The sequence below is a fragment of the Artibeus jamaicensis genome, unplaced genomic scaffold (assembly GCF_021234435.1).
Source record: "Artibeus jamaicensis isolate MK-2021 breed Jamaican fruit bat unplaced genomic scaffold, CSHL_Jam_final contig_525, whole genome shotgun sequence".
Classification (NCBI taxonomy): Eukaryota; Metazoa; Chordata; class Mammalia; order Chiroptera; family Phyllostomidae; genus Artibeus; species Artibeus jamaicensis.
In genome coordinates, this window is record NW_026521874.1 from 16,346,854 (window position 1) to 16,363,311 (window position 16,458).

The 16,458-nt window shown below is 47.3% G+C and overlaps 2 protein-coding genes across 19 annotated transcripts in view; one reads left to right on the top strand and one right to left on the bottom strand.

Moving 5' to 3' along the window:
• Positions 1-10,808, top strand: part of MTMR3 (myotubularin related protein 3) — a 131,478-nt gene extending 120,670 nt beyond the window's left edge. For 8 of the 14 annotated variants that reach the window (XM_053669646.1, XM_053669647.1, XM_053669645.1 and 5 more), the window contains 7 exons: positions 660-830; positions 1,993-2,138; positions 2,757-4,176; positions 5,294-5,404; positions 5,871-5,959; positions 6,763-6,789; positions 8,639-10,808. In XM_053669646.1, the coding sequence (XP_053525621.1) occupies positions 660-830; positions 1,993-2,138; positions 2,757-4,176; positions 5,294-5,404; positions 5,871-5,959; positions 6,763-6,789; positions 8,639-8,810 (2,136 nt within the window). In that variant the 3' untranslated portion in view covers positions 8,811-10,808. The remainder of the gene's footprint in view (positions 1-659; positions 831-1,992; positions 2,139-2,756; positions 4,177-5,293; positions 5,405-5,870; positions 5,960-6,762; positions 6,790-8,638) is intronic. The other 6 variants (XM_053669652.1, XM_037153343.2, XM_053669654.1 and 3 more) reach the window with 4 other exon arrangements.
• The window catches only part of LOC119055172 (uncharacterized), a 116,893-nt gene that overhangs the window by 68,436 nt on the left and 31,999 nt on the right, over positions 1-16,458 (bottom strand). The gene's annotated exons all lie outside the window — the stretch shown is intronic.

The window sequence follows — 16,458 nt, forward strand, 5'->3', positions numbered from 1 at the left end:
GCCTCTGTTTCTCAGAAATCACAGGCATACACTCACCTTAAAACCATTGTGCTTGCTATTATCTCTGCTGAGCATTTTCCTTCTGGATACTCACAGGACCTGTGCTCTTAATTCCATCAGGTCTTGGGCCAGGGACTTTCCCACACTGCCTTGCATGTGCCCTGTACCTCTTACTCTGCTTTATTGTTGTCCATGGTACTGGTCATCCTGCTCTCACAACCAGAATAAGCTCCATTGGGGTAGGAGAGCTATGTGATTATTGTTGTATGTCATCCCTATAGAAATGTCTAGGGTGTGTGAGATGTTCTCTAACCATTTATTAAATGATAACTTCTTTAGAAATATGCTCTAAGTTCAGACTTGGGTTACACACTGACCTCCTCCTATTTGCCGTTTATATGCTCTATCATTCATGAGAGTGACTGTTAACTTAGGACCTCAGAGACTATTTGTCAGGGAGGCAAGAGGAGTGGGTGTGTCAATTATCTGTGTGCTCTTTTGAGTCAGGAGTAATGGTGGTTGAGGTTGGTGCTCTGAAATTGGTGGTGTGAGGAGGCAGCTATTGCTGTGAACTGAAATGCTCTCCGATGTCTGGGAAGACATTTGCCCAGAGAATGTGTAGCCTATTGCTTGATTTTGGCCTTATTGGACTCCCATAGGTGAAACTGGTGCAACATACCTATTCCTGCCTCTTTGGAACATTCCTGTGCAACAATGCCAAGGAGCGAGGGGAAAAGCATACTCAGGAACGTACATGTTCCGTGTGGTCGCTGCTTCGGGCAGGCAACAAGGCCTTCAAAAACCTACTGTATTCCTCCCAGTCAGAAGCTGTATGTATCCTTTCCTCTCTGATCAGGGGAAGGAATTTACCAGTGGGGGCATATGGGAACCTTTCTGAGTAGTGACTGTTTCCTCGAAGGCATCTCTGTTGTCTCTGGATGGGTTGGCTCCATTTTTTTCACTCACCACTGTGTTCTGAGAAAGACCTATTTTCTGGTGATACTTTGACCTCTTCTGTTCAGGGTGGTTTGATTTAATATACATCTCTACTTTGCTACTCTAAACATTAATCTTTTCTGGCACCTCTGACAGAGCTGATCACTAGCATGTTCTGTCTAATGAGTGGTAGAGACACTTAAATTGTTCCCTCGATGCCCCTGGTAGCTCAGAAGGAGCTGCCACCAGGCCCCCAGCACCCTTGCAGTATCAACAAGTGGTGACATCCACTGCAATTTCTGTCTCTCAGAAGGCAGAAGACTATGTGACATTAGCATGTGTTGTCTTTGTGATTCTCTGCTTACATGGAGAACTGGCAGGTACTCTAAGACTTTGTTCCTCAAAGGCACACCTTCTGTTAAGCAGAGAAAAGGAGGCACTTACATCTTTGTGTTGACACGTGCTAATGTTCCTTTCGTCAGAATGAATCTTAAATTCCAAAGGAATCAAAATGTGGAGGCTAGTCAGGTTATATTGCTTTGCTGGACTATTAATATGCTTCTCACTACATTTAAGTAGAGAGGAAAGATTTAAGCTAACTGCTTCTCTCTCTTTCACTGTGCCTGCTGGGGAAGTAACAGTATAGGAAGAAATTTCCCCTTTTCACAAGATTAAATACTATAAAACAGATTCGACAGTGTCTCCTGAAGCCAAGTTTTTGTACCAGGGAATCATTTAGTGAAATGGCTCACTTTCTTATGCACTAAAAGCAACAAATTATGCTGATGAAAGTCAGCAAAGGTGACCGGAGAAATGGATTTTAAAAAGCTCTTTAGGTGTTCATGCCCACAAGAGCCTCTCAGGCGAAAAATGTTGCCAAAAACTCCTGGGAGATAGACTTGTATCCACGGATCCTAACTCCCTTTGGAGATATGCCAAGACCTGTTGGATGTTCCAGCTTAGTGCTTGTTCTTGACCCTTATTTCTAGACATTTCTAAATGTCTAAAACTTATTGGGACTTCTTTAAACCTGTGTCCTCTACTCTTTTTATTCAGGTGCTATACCCTGTGTGTCACGTGCGTAACCTGATGCTGTGGAGTGCAGTGTATCTACCTTGTCCATCCCCATCCACCCCTGTGGATGACAGCTGTGCGCCATACCCAGCCCCTGGCAGCAGCCCTGATGATCCACTCCTGAGCCGGTGAGCCCAGGGTTGCTGCTAAGGCCTTAAGTCTTCTCTGGTGTATACTCTGTTAGGACACACCCAGGGTTGGTCAGAGATCCTGACATTGGCTGGCTCCCACGTTTTCTTAGATCTCTGAATTTTTTTCATTGAAGGTGTTAGGGTTCTGGCCTACTAGGCGCCAAGCAGTTTCTATGGAGCAAATCCTCTGGGTTCCTTGTGACCCTCTGGCTTGAGTTTCAGCCACTGAATTAACTTTATTAAGTTCAGACTGATAAATAAAAAAAATAAAATAATGTAATATCAGAAAAATAGCAGTATTTATTTTCCTTTGTCACTAATTGAAAAACACAGCAGTATCATGAAGAAGAACGTCTTTCTAAAATAGCATTTGCTCTTAGCTGATGTGGGTATATCAGGCATAGGGTAAGGGTGGTTCAAGTGAAAATCTGCAGATGTAAAGAAGTCTTAGAGCTTTGTCTTTCTAGAAGACTGAGCTTCACTTTAGAGATACCATAGCTCCTTGAGTAGTTACGATGGACCCAATTATGAAGTAGCAGCCTGTTAAAACCTGTTGTCTCCTGCTTCCCCTTTGAATAAACTCAGTTTCATTTCCTCCAAATTCCTTTCTTTTAGGCTACCAAAGACTAGATCATTTGACAATCTGACCACAGCCTGCGACAACACAGTGCCTCTAGCCAGCCGGCGCAGTAGCGACCCAAGCCTGAATGAAAAGTGGCAGGAGCACCAGCACAGACGCTCTTTAGAATTGAGCAGCCTGGCTGGTCCTGGAGAGGAGCCTCTTGATCCTGACAGCCTGGGGAAGCCAACCAAAGTGTTGGGTGGCGCAGAGTTGTCTGTTGCAGCTGGAGTGGCTGAGGGGCAGATGGAGAACATTTTGCAAGAGGCCACCAAAGAAGAGACTGGGATAGAGGACACTACCCACAGGGGGAGCACGGAGCAGGAGGTCACAGAGGAGGCTCTCTTAGAGAGAGGGAGCAGGGGGAAGGTCCTTGAGGGCTCAGCAGTTGTACCTCATCAGGTACCACCACTGGATGCTGCTGTTCTGAGGAGCCCTCCAGGCATCAGCCTTTCTTTCCTCTCACAGGGTATTCCTGAGCAGCAGGGTGGGCAAAGTGTTCTTTCCAGTTCTCTCCAAGAGCCCCCCAGGGAAGAGGATGTCCAGGAGGTCCCTGTGGAACAGCCTCAAATAGGAGCTATGGCAGAGGACAGGGAGGAAGCAATTCTTACAATCCCAGTAGATGCAAAAATTGGTTATGGTACCTCACAGTCAAACTCTCTGCTGCCCTTGCAAGTCCCATTTGAAGCCAGAGGACCAAATGTAGACAGTTCCTTGGACATGTTAATGGAAGATAAAGTGAAGTCAGAAGGTGGGCCCCAAGACCATCATAGACCTTGCCTAGTAAACAATAGCAAGTTCAGTGGCAAGGACATGCTTCCTCAAGCTGTGGAGCCCAGGTCTCCAGAGAGGAGCCTGGTTGAGAGGCCTCAAGTGGGATCTGTCGTGCATAGGACTTCCCCTGGCAGCACCCACAGCCCAGCACGTTCTCCTTGTGCCTTGCCTGCAGCTGAATGTAAAGAGGGGCTTGTGTGCAACGGTGTTCCAGAGACTGAAAATAAGGCCTCCGAGCAGCCCCCAGGGCTTAGCACCCTCCAGAAGTACCCCACCCCCAATGGGCACTGCGCCAATGGGGAGGCTGGTAGGAGCAAGGACTCGTTGAGCCACCAGCTGTCTGCCACAAGCTGTAGTTCTGCCCACTTACACTCGAGGAACTTGTACCACAAGTGGCTGCACAGCCAGTCAGGAAAGCCGTCTGCAACTGGCAGCCCTGACCAGCCTTCCCGCAGCCACCTGGATGATGATGGTATGGCTGTATACACAGACACTATCCAACAGCGCCTACGTCAGATCGAGTCAGGCCACCAACAGGAAGTGGAGACCTTGAAGAAACAAGTCCAAGAACTGAGGAGTCGCCTGGAAAGCCAGTGTCTGACCAGTTCTCTACGCTTCAATGGGGACTTTGGGGATGAAGTGGTGAGTATACCATGCTCCATAGTTGCCCAAGGAAACAGGGCACACCCTTTGTGGCTGGTGCATGGTGATTGGTACAGATTTCTCATAGAATGGGAAAAGTCCACGGTACCCCAGCTGAAGAAGCTGGAGAAAACAGCCTCAGCCATGTGAATGGCAGTCTGCCCCTCCTTTTCTGCCTTGCATACTTTCCACAGCTGTCCTGTTCAGGCAGTTAGACTAAGGAATAAAGTTAACACTCACAACATGGTTGGGCAAATCTCTTTGGAGAGAGGATCATATGTTAAGAAGGGCATGAACTCCTGGGCAGAATGACATTGGTAAGGCAATGTCAAATATTCCTGCTAAATTATAGTGCCTTTCTTACCCCAGTAGCTAGTAAACTATTAGTCCCCCCAAACATGGGCTGTACCTGTGAAGGCTTATTTTTTTTTTAACAGATACTTGTATCTACTCTGTGGCAGGTGATGGCAGTAGAAGTGGGGAGAAGTGATTTCTAGCAACGTCAAATTAGCACTGATGGGGCCTGGTAAATGGGAGTCGGGGTACCTGAGGGGAGGTTCTCAAGGAGGCTCTCTTCTCATTCAGTGCATTGATATTCAATTACTCAGTGTCGAAGTACAGTGTGAGCCTGGCTCTGAGGCAGTCAGCGTACATTAAAGGCGGGCTCATCGACCACATGACTTTCAATTAAACTGACTTCTTGGATTTTCCTTCACACTAATGATGATTTCTCATTTTCCCAAAGAGTCCTTCAGAGAAAGGAGGACATGCCCAAAGTACTCAGTCTAAACATGCAGTTTTAAGTGGCAGGGTTGACTTGACAGGCCCACTGGAGCAGCTGCCACTGAGTTCCCACTCACTTCCTGGAAACCAAGGCCCATCTTTGCCCACCACAGTCACCGCACACAGCCTTAGACCTGTGTATCTCTCTTCCAGCTGAGCTCAGCCCCGTCTCTGCACCTGCTTAACCCAATTCTTGATGGCTGACGTACTTACAGATTTGGCAGCCCTAGCACCCAGCCCCACCCAAAGTCCCCAGTGCTTTCTTCTTTTCCAAGCCCTTTCTTCTTCTGGGAGACCAGGTTCATTTTCTTCAGCTGTGTTTGTTTGCCAACAGACTTCAATTCCCGACTCGGAAAGCAATCTGGATCAGAACTCTTTGTCTCGCTGCAGCACAGAGATTTTCTCTGAAGCCAGCTGGGAGCAGGTGGATAAACAGGACACGGAGGTACAGGCTCAGCCCCTGTTCTGAGTGCCATCCATGCAACTGTTTTTGCAGTTCTTCTCCATCCCCATCCCTACCCCATGCCCCTGGCCAAGGAATGACCTCATAGCACACTTAGCCTTGAGCCTCTGAATCTCAGCACCTGTGAATCCCCATTGAACCTAGAATTTCTGAGCCAGAGAGACTCAGCAAGCTGGTCCTCTGTCCTCATTGCCTATGTGAACTGGAGCTTTGCCAGCTGTCATAGTGACCCAAGTTGCTGCTGCCTACCATTTTATCTCAGGGGAGTTTGGAGTCCCCTCCAGGAAAACGATTTGGACGCCTTTCTTGTACTGCTGACATCAGACCTGCTGGTCTGGTGCCACCAGAGCCAGAGTCCTTGTGACTCTTGCTGCCATCAGCATGGCTCTGCTGGTTCCAGCTGGATGGCCCATATCTTGTCATTAACCTGGCTCTGTCTGTTTTGCAGATGACCCGTTGGCTCCCTGACCACCTGGCTGCCCACTGCTATGCGTGTGACAGCGCCTTCTGGCTCGCTAGCAGGAAGCACCACTGCAGGTGCCATTGGGGGGTGTGATGGGGTGGGCCAGGGTGTGGGGCCCACGGAGCCTGTAGATTGGAGAGATGCAGTCATGTGGTTGGCAGTGTTCTAAGGCAGGCCCTAGGGTCCTTAGGACCCCCCGACTACATGCTTTGTGCCTCTGAAATAGTTGTTTGCAGAACTGTGTTTAGTGTCTTTCTTCCAATTCACAGTGATTATGACTAAATTTTGAAATGTGCAAATTATGTCCCTTGTGTTATTTTGCTTCTCGGTTTGGTGGAACAACAGCCACCTCCCAAATCACTATTTCTTATTTTTAAAATAAAATTGCTTCCCATTCAACATGGCTGCTATGAGCAAAAGTAGTTTTCCTGCTGTGGCAGGGTACTTCATTTTCCTACTCCTTACTCTGTTCCCTGACCCCATACTTGTTTTCCTTGTGTCAGTGGTAAGCAGAAATAGCTGGGGGTTGTAGTGGGACAGCTAAGGACATAGTCTTCAGTCCTTAACACTCCTGACTTTTTCCTTCCTTCCTTCTTGGTTGGATAGTGAGTTACTAGAGATGCTTTGCCCCAGCTGGGGTGGTGACTGGAGGATGTTCAGTGTTCAAGAACAGGAAGTTCTTGAACACAGTTCTACAGGAAGTTTATATGAATCATGGCATAACTTAAAACACCTGAGTGAACCCAGATTGAAAATGGGACCACCTCTTTGTCTAGTAATGCTTTTTCTAGAACTCTGTATATCTCCCCACCCTGTACCCCAAGCTCAAATGTCTTTGGTTGGCTTTTCCTCTGAGCTCTTTCTCCCCTCCTTGCAGGGACACTGACCGTGTTGATCAAACGTGGTGAGCATTTGCAACAACCTGTCTGTAATGTCTGCACATCTACAATAACTTCACACTAACACTGCCATTTCCCCCTCTCTGCACTCATTGGGGTGTAACCAGGGGCTGGGAGCACAGGCAGGAAGGTGGACTTGGGAGAGAACTGAAGCAGCCAGCTGAGGAGACCATTAAGGCTGAGTCAGGCTGCAGCCCTGTACTTCCCTCCTGACTGCGCAGGTCAGCTGAGCTATCTTGCTTGAGACAAGAAGCAGTACTTCAGCAGGAACTGGTCTCACAGAGTAGCTCATTGAATTTTTAGAGCTATTTCTTTTGGGTCAGAGTGATGCTAGTAACTTCTCAGTCAAACAGCATCACTGCTTTTTTTTTTTTTTTTTTAAGGAGACCAGAATTAAACATTTTCTTTCCAGAGAACTGTTTTAACATAGACGACTTTAACTTTAGGGAAAGATTCTACTCAGGGTCTGTCAGGACTGTCAAAGTCTGATTGAAAAGCTTAACTGACCAAATTCATGTCAGGCTTTTGAGCTGAACTCTAGCATGTCTGTTAAATAAATGTAAACAGAAATAGGTTTAGGTAGTTTTTCTGTGTAATAGAGGTTCTTGCCAACTTACGCTTTCCAGAAATGGTTATGAAGTACTACTGTGTTCTAGAACATGAAATTTTGTGTGTTTTAGTTCTCTGTCCTTCCATTGCCCTGTGTCTAGACTTTCCCTTTTGTTGTATTCTTTTGTCCTGAAGGGTATTCAGCATTCTCTCCTCCAGGCCTAAGTGGTTCTTAATCCAGTAGTGGGTTTGCATTCTGAGGAGTTTAAATGAAAAGATAGTGATTGGTTTTGGCTAAGAATTTCCCTTTGCTGCTTTCCCCAAGTCTTTGGCAGGCTGCATTAGGCTCCTTGGAGTCTCTTGTTCTTGGGCTCATTGGTATTGATTTGTCCTTTAGGGTCCAGCAAAAGTGGGCTCACAAGGTGAACAAAAACTTACCCTCTGCCAGTTCCCTTTCCTGTTAGCTGTGAAGAGTGTCTCTTTGGGTGTGCAGGTGTTTGCTGCACAGACACATCAAAGTTGGGTTTTCAGGTGGAGGAGGAGAGGGAGGCCTGGGCCCTGCGTACAGTCAGGCCTTCAGGTAGAGCTCTGATGGTCCCTGGAGATGCATGGGGCCAGGGGAGTGAGCCACAGTTGACTGATACGTATCTAATAAGGGTGTGTGTGTGCATGTATGTTCATCCATGTCCTTGTACTTTCACCCTGAGCATGTGTCTGTCACTGGTTGCTTGTCTCCTGGCTTTGCATGCGGGAAGCAGAGCAGTCCTAAATGGCAGCAATCTATCCTCCATGTTGCTGTTGCTGCCTCTGAGCCTCTGGAGAAGTGGTCCTTTGGGCAAGGCTCTTTACTCCCCAGCTGGGCTGGGTGTTTTTCCTCTTGTCTGCTGGGCTTGTGGGAGTTCTACTGGACTCTGGCCTCTCTGCGATCACAGGCTACATAGATGCCATTGCCCAGGTGGTGTGAATACTGGGTTTTCCTGGGCCAGGACTTACCCATAGAGCTCGCTCCTTCTTTCCTGGGCTCATTGGTTCTCACAGATCTCTCTTGAGCAACATCCTCCTGTACACCTGGTAACCTTGAGCCATAGTAATGAGGCAGCCAAGTGGAAGGGGCTGTGACAGCTAGGTAGGGATTCCCTGCCTGCCTGGCTTTTTCTTGGCTAGACAAATGAAAGTGTTCACTCTTAGAGGAATCTCCAACACATTTGAATTATGCACAACAAAATTCTGTCTTCTGAAGTTGGTTTTCCCACTCATACTTCCTATTTAAACTAACAGTGTTTTGTTTCTTTTCCTTATGTCAAGGAATTGTGGGAACGTATTCTGCTCCAGTTGTTGTAACCAGAAGGTTCCAGTTCCCAGCCAGCAGCTCTTTGAACCCAGTCGAGTGTGCAAGTCTTGCTATAGCAGTCTACACCCCACAAGCTCCAGCATTGACCTTGAACTGGATAAGCCCATTGCCGCGACCTCAAACTGAAGCTCAGTGACCTGGGGCAGGCAGAGGCCAAGCTGCTGTTCCTCTGACAGGCCCACACAGCCTGGGCAGACTGAGGCCCGTGCACTTTGGAATGGGAGCATGGAACCACCTGTGAGGAATGACAGAAATTTGGGATGTACCACTGGATTGTAGATTGATTTTTCTTTCCTGGTTTTTTCTCTCCCTTTTTCATTCTCCCTCTGCTTCCCCAAAAGAAAAAAGTCCACTGGTTGTCTTTAAAAAATTTTTTTAAATGGAATACCAGAGGTTGTCAGCCACGCACGTGCCCCCCCCCCCGTAACTGTAGAGCTGCCTGTTGTCAGGAGATGCTGAGGGTTGGCTTGGTTCCTCAGGATAGAATAAGCCTGGTCAGGAGTGGAGACCTGAGGTAGTGAACGGGGGAGAAAGCCAGTGCTGACATTTGTGACCATTCCTTGTGCCACCACCACATCAGAGCTGGTTGGAAAAACCTTTGCTGCTGAAGAGGTTGGAAGCATCTTCCCTAAGAGCACTACCCTGGGTGCCTTCTCCCTCCCACCTCACAGACAGGATTGGCATGTGGAAGAAAGAGCAAATAGTAAATGGATTATAGTAAAAGGGCTCCCCTTAGGGGAAGAAAGGTGTATGCTCTTCTGAGGCAAGTGAGACGGGAGGGGCCAGAGGTGGATGGCCAGTATGTTCTCCCCCATGGGATTCCGTTTTTAATTTGACTCCGACTGTCTAGGGCTCCTTTCACTGTTATGGGTCTGCCTTCCTCAGCCAGGCCATGTAGTGCTTCCCACCCTTGGACATGAAAGTGCAGACTGACCAGAGTGCAGTGACCTGTTGCTGTGGGCACGGCCAAAGCCTGCCCTGAGCCCAGGCACCTGGAAGCCCCTTCTGGGGTTTGGTTCCCCAAACAATCTCTTCCTCAGCTAGCACAGGGAAATCCAGACTCAGGGTTCCAAAAATTTCCCATTCCCAAACCAAACCAATCATGGACCTCCCCCTTAAAGGGGTAGAATCAGCCTTTTAGAGTGCAAGCCTCTGGGAAAGAGGGCGTGTCCCATACAATCAACCTTCCTCCTCCCCTTCCTGGAGCAACAGTTATCCTGTCCTGCTCCTGTGCTGCTGGCCAGCAGTGAGGGCCCACTTGGTGACTCTGCAGTCCTTAGAGAAGTGACACAGCCTGTAGGCAATTCAGGGCCCCTTCCCTCAGTAGCTTTGATGTGGTCCAAAAAGAGCCTTAAATCAAGAATATTTGTGGAGGTGGGTATGGGGAAGGGGTGGAGAGTTTAAGTTTGTCCTTTGTAATCTTGGCATCCATGTTTTGTGCCTGCCCTCCCTCTCGGGGGAAGGGCCATACTTGGCTCTGCTAAAAGCTGCTAACTGGTAACAGGGCTTAAAGGTGGTGAGCGGTGAGGGTAAGACCAGGGAACGCTTCTGACTCTTTGGAAGCAGTTCTCTGGCCAAGGGCAAGTTCTGTCTCAGGAAGGTGGCTCCTGTGTGTGCCTGGGTGTGATTAAGACGTGGCCCAGAAGTCTTCCCTGGAGTAGCCAGTCCAGGCAAAGCCAAGAGCATCTGAGCATATCTCCAGCTTCCCAGTGGCAGCAGGTTGCTCAGAGTTTGAACTTAGTGCAACAGGGTGTAGTCCTTCTCCGAACTCTGGTTCGCCCGTGCGGTTAGGGAGAAGTCAGTCTAATTGAAGATTGTGCAGTTCTTAGTGACAGGTGCCAAGAGGTTATGATACGGGTTTCTTGGGTCTGATGTACAGTGTGAATAAATGCTTGCAGCTCTTAGCCCTTTTTTGATCAATGAAGCACTTTTTTATTAATATTTTCCTTTGTATGTAAAGGAGGAACCGTAACTCTCCGTAGCTGTACATATAACCCTTTTTTCCTAAAGAGGAGTCAGTCAGCGCTCCTATATTTTTCATTTTTTTGTCAAAGCAAGAAGTAAATACTTTAGAACTGTTAAATATATAAATAAAGTGAATAAAGTTTAGTGTTCCGCATGGTAGCATTTGCTAACACGTTCTAATTCTTTCCCTGTGGTTTATCCCCTCTCAATCTGTTTTTCCTCTCACACTGAAGCAGTTTGAGGTGCTGCTGGGAAACGGGGCTTGGCAAAGGAAAACTAGATTTCTTTTCAACTCTGGACCTGGGCAAGGAAACATCCTATGATGCCCAAGCACTAAAACACATCTCCTTGGTGGTTTCGCCCCTAGCATCTCCAGAGCTAAACAGGCAGAGCAGCCAGGCATTTTCACAGTCAACTTTTTGTTTGTTTGTTTATTTGTTTGTTTGTTTTTCTGCTGCTCTGATTTCAGGGCAGCCAGTGCTCGGACCCTGGACCCCACCTATCCAGGGAACATTAGCTGCACCTTTAGCAGTGCTTAAGCACAGAGTCCAGCATGCAGTGAAGTAAAAGTTGTTGGGGGAGGGTGGCTAGAAAGTGCTCCTGTCTGCTCTTGGATGAGAGTGAGTGGGCAGAGAGACCTGGAGGCAGAAATTCAGTTGCATGTGATTGGATTATGTGCCTCACTAGGGGTTTCTTTACTCCTTCCACAGAGGGCAGCTCTCTGTTCCTTAGATCTGCAACCAGCGGAGCAAGGCCCTAGCCTCTCATCGTGTCGTGGCTATTCTTGCTCTTCACAGAGATGAATTTTCTTTACCCTGCATCACTGTTGGGCATCCCTCAGGGAAAATACTCTGCAGTTCCTCCCTAGGGAAGGTTACAGTGATGTTGAGTGGGGCTACACTCTGGGGTCACCAATACCTCTGTGGTGAGTCTGCTGGGCTTTGAAGAGTGACCTGCTCAGTGCCCATCTTGAGGGCCTTAACTCTTTGGGGCAGGCTTTCCAGAGTCACTTCCTGGATGGATGGACTCTGCCGGGAGTACACAAGCACTGAAAAACAGCTCAGCTGGTTCTGGTGTGCATGTTGCAAGGGCCTTCCAGCCTGCATTTGAGAATTGGCCTGTCCTCTGGGAGGAGAAGGTGCTATCCTCAGCTGCCTTCAGTCCAGCAGTAGCCCAGTCTGTGTTCAGACAAATTTGTAAAAAACCTATGTGTCCTAATCAACATGTGTCTACACACAGCTCCTCTTGTTTCTGAGGTCTAATGGTTCAGCCTTCGGTGAGTTAAAACACTAGCAGAACCTAGCACAGCTCTTGATGCCCACAAATGGAGAGCTGCAGAGACCTGCACAGTGTGAGTTGAAGGCAAGGAATTGCCCTGTGAAGATGGCAGGCTGTACATGGAGAAATGCGGTTCTCCAAGGGCAAGGCCAGCTTTCTCCAGGCTGTCACGTGGAGGTATTTGGTCTGAAGCAGTGGGGTATGACCAGTGACTGAACTGCTCCACTGTCCTTGCACTGTCTCAATTTTTTCCTTCTCTCTACACTTCAGCCTCCTAAATCCCAGTCCAGAAAATGACAGGGCTCTTTTAATCTACTGGGTTTTCCTAGTGAGGATGTACAGAAAAGTTTTTCTTGAATAATTTTGCTAATAAGCTTCCTGTTCGTTTCTATGTTAGCAAAGAATATTCCAAGAATTAAGAGGGTACTGTGACATATTTAAAGAGAGAACAAAGTGGTGCCAGAGGCTCTGTTAAACAATTCCTAGCTATTAAGAAATACCGAAATTGCCCTGGCTTGTGTGGCTCAGTGGATTGAACACCAGCCTGTGAACTGAAAGGTCACTGGTTCAATTCCCAGTCAGGGCACATGCCTGGGTTGGGGGCCAGGTCCCCAGCTGGGGGCATGTGAGAGGCAGCCAATTAATGTATCACACACTGATGTCTTCCATCCCCTCTAGAAGTAGATACATAAAATCTTTGTTTTTTTTTAAAGATTTTATTTTTAGACAGGGGAAGGGAGGGGGGAGAGAGGGATGAAACATCAATGTATGGATGCCTCTAGGGCACCCCCTACTGGGGACATGGCCTTCAACCGAGGCACATGCCCTGACTGGGAATCAAACCAGCAATGCTTTGGTTCACAGGCCCACGCTCAATCCACTGAGCTATACCAGCCAGAACTAAATACATCAAATCTTCAAAATATATATATTTTTTTCTCAAATGGGAATTGAGCATACCCTAGCTGATAAACTTGGCTGCTGCACATTAAAGCTAGGAGATCTCATGTCTATTGAATTTTTTCACTCTGGCCCTGACCTCTGTTGATCTTTTAAGAAAGAGATGATTTAAAGGGGCTTTCGCAGAATTTCATTTACCTGGTTCAAGTGACCTGATTACATTAGTTGAAGATAGGGCTGATAGCAGGGTTAAAAATGGGCCCTGGGCTATGGAGCTAAATGACTGACTCCATTTGAAGTTTGAATAACAGCAGGAGTCCCAGCTGCTTAGTTACATATTCTAAGAACGTGTGTTCTAAGTTGAGGTTCCTGACCAGATTTCTCAGGGGGCAGAACTAGAGTGTGTGGGGAAACTCCTAGCAGAAGTAGGAGGCGACCCTCCCAAGCCTCTGACTGTTGAACACGAGTCTTACTGTCATGCGCACACAACCACGCCAACACTGTTCCTCTCACATGTGAAAAGTTCATCAGCTGCACGGTCCATGAACCCTGACTGAACAGGCTTCTAGGCTAGTACAGAGGCATGAGGGGTATGGGAAGGGGAAAGGGCTGCCGTTGTATTTTACTTAACCATTTAGTCTTTACATTCATAGCTGAGTTCTTAGTTAACTTTTCTTACGGTGCTTGTAGCAGTTGCATTTCAGTTGTATTTTCAGTGACATTTGTTTTTTATTGGCATTTAAAATTGGCCTTTAACTGCTTCCTGATTGGTTTATAAGGTTTAAAAAACAAACAAGCACAACCAGTGAGGCTCAGATGCCATTTACAGAATATACTGTGTTGCTGCTGACAGCAGTACTTGTCTGTTGTAACAGCATCGATTCTGCTGTAGCCTCAGTGACCATTTAAACGAAATAAATGTGTCATTTTCACCACAGTTGTTCAGCCCCTGGATTCAGGTTCTCTAGTCAGTGCTGTGACTAGTGTGTTAGGTATGAGGGATAAAGTTCAGCCCCTTAGTCTGTCCAGGAGATAGGGAGGGCCTGGCCGGGTAGGAGTGGCAGGGGTCAGCATTGTGTTTCAGAAGTGGGGGGTATGGACTCAGGTGAAAGGGACCTTAGGTTGTCTAGTTTTGAGGTTTTCCGTGCTGTTGTCAGAGCATGGGGAGGGGCCCCAGGCCCATTCAGAACTAGGCTTCCAGGTAAGATCTGATTTGAAGGAGGGTTTTGGTGCTCTAAGTAAGTCTGAAAAACCATTACTTTAATCAAACCTCCTGGTTTTTACTGAGAAAACAGGATTAGGGTGTGAGAAAGACATCCAGGATTACCAGCGGATTAATAGCAAAATTTGAATTAAAAAATTCTCTCCTGACCCCTTCCCTTCAGTGTCCTTGGGCTTCTAGAGGACAACTTAATTAAATAGCTATTTTAACCTACTTTTCCTTGAGTTAGGCGAACCAGAAATCCCAAAGAAGGGCTTAGTAGTTTCTGCCAACAGATTTAACACCATGAACCTTCCCCTCCATCCTAACCAAAATCAAAGACTCTGGTATTACAATCCACTGTTTTTGTTTTTCCTTTTGACCTTTCAAGTACATGAAAACAAGGATGTTATTAGCATGAACTGTCTAAGTTATGTCATAAGTCAGTGGGATTGGAGGGGAGCATTTCTGACTGGTGCAATGGGTCAGCTATGAACTATCTTAGCATCCATTTTATTTCTGGATTTGGTGTGGAGAAAAAACCCTGATTGTACATAGAAAGGTGGTTGTCAATGGTAATAGTCACAGCTTGCCTGCAGTGTCTGGTTATTAACAAGACTGAAGTAGGTGCTTCAAAAATCAGATTAACAGAAGAATATCCGACACCTCCTTTTAGTCCTCATCTTCCGTATATCAAGTAAGAATCATCCAGAGGTCACAATCACTGCAATGATTTTATGGTGAGAGCCACTAGCACCGAGTCACGGCTTGGCTTGGTGAACAGCCTGAGCTGGTGCCCTCTAGGTCAGTGACCCTGAGAAGCCCACACAGGCACAGCAACTGAGGCCTTACTGTGAGGTCTCGGGGAGCCTAAGTGGATACATGTTCTGCACTTGAATATACATAGTAATAAATTTTTTTTAGTACTTAAAATGACATTTGAAGCAAGCGTTTTGCTCCTGAAGAGCTCCCGAAGCACTACCACAAAAGCTAGTTTTAAAACCACTAGTTTGGTGGGGAGGACCTGGGTTCTGAGCCCACAGACCTGAGTTGGAATCCCAGCCCTGTGGCACCTGTGGGCAGGTGAGGAACAGAGTGTTTTCTCATCTGGATAGAGCTTAGCATGTGCCACGGGAGAGGTGGTGAAGGTGGGTGCTTAGCACAGGCTCCCTTCCCCACTGTCCATGAGACAAGGTGCCATGTCTGGCTGGCTGTTGGCAGACTTCTGACCTGTCAAAGCTGGACGGTGCTTCCATCCCACCACGTTATAACTAAAAGACCACTGGCCCCACCTGGTTTCTTCCACCTTACAAAGGTAAAATTTTGACTTTGAAGCATTCTGATCTGAGTTTTATAATTAATTCCAAACGTATCACTAGGCAACAACTTTAAGCTTCATATATGTATTTTATTGAAGATTTTAAAAAACTAAGCAAACGCAGGTCTGCAGGTACAGCGTGGTTTAAGACTCTCAGCGGGAAGAGGCTGAGAGAAACTGCTTATGGGGGTTGAGGCGGCATCTGAGAAATCTTGAGTCCTGTGGAGACTTACATGGCCTCACTTGGCTGACAACTGATGAGTTTTAGGTTCCTGATTGAATGCCAAATCATACGATGTTGCAGACTAGCTGTTTGGGCTGAGGAAAGGGGCAGGCAGGGCCAGTTGGGCCTCCTCCACGCCGCAGATGTCTGGGCCAGAGGCCCGGGCCCGGGCCGTGTGCTCTGTCTAGCAAGAGAGCTCCTATGAGGGTCCCAGAGCCCAAGGTTAGGAAAAGACATGCAGACCTTGCACTCTGGTCCTACCATATCTGATGCCGCAGGAGCCCAAAGTGGCTGAACACGTTTTAAGGCATTAAAACAGACATGACTTAGTAGTAAGTGGTATTCCCACTGTATTTTGCCAATTGGAAGATCAGTTCCTAGAACTGGAGGTTCTTTGAAGTCACCCAGGAGGCTCAGGTGCTAGCTGTCACACTGCTCTGGGTGGCTCCCATTTTTGAAGTCCCATTAGCTATTGGGACTGGACATTGTGCCCCCTGACTCCTCAGGGTAGTATGATTATCTTCTTTCATTTGACTTGACAATCAGCCAGCTATTATCTCAGAGATTCCTAGTGCTCTCTTCCCCTTCCAACCCCCTTCTCGGGTGTTCCCGAGGATTATCCATACACTCCAGTCCTGCACCAAAGCATTCCTTCTCAAGCACTCCAAACACTGACAACCTGGATAATAAACCTGCTGGTTCTGCCTCTGCAACTGGCCTACAGGGGCTATGCTTTCCCCTGCTCCCTAAGGACCGTAGGTGTTCTTGAGGTTCAGTTCTCTGCCCTCACACATATACCTCCTTGAAGATTTGTAAATCAAGGTATTTAAAACGGAGGCTATTTAAAACCCACACTCTGCCAGGGATGCAAAGGCCTTCTCCATGGGCT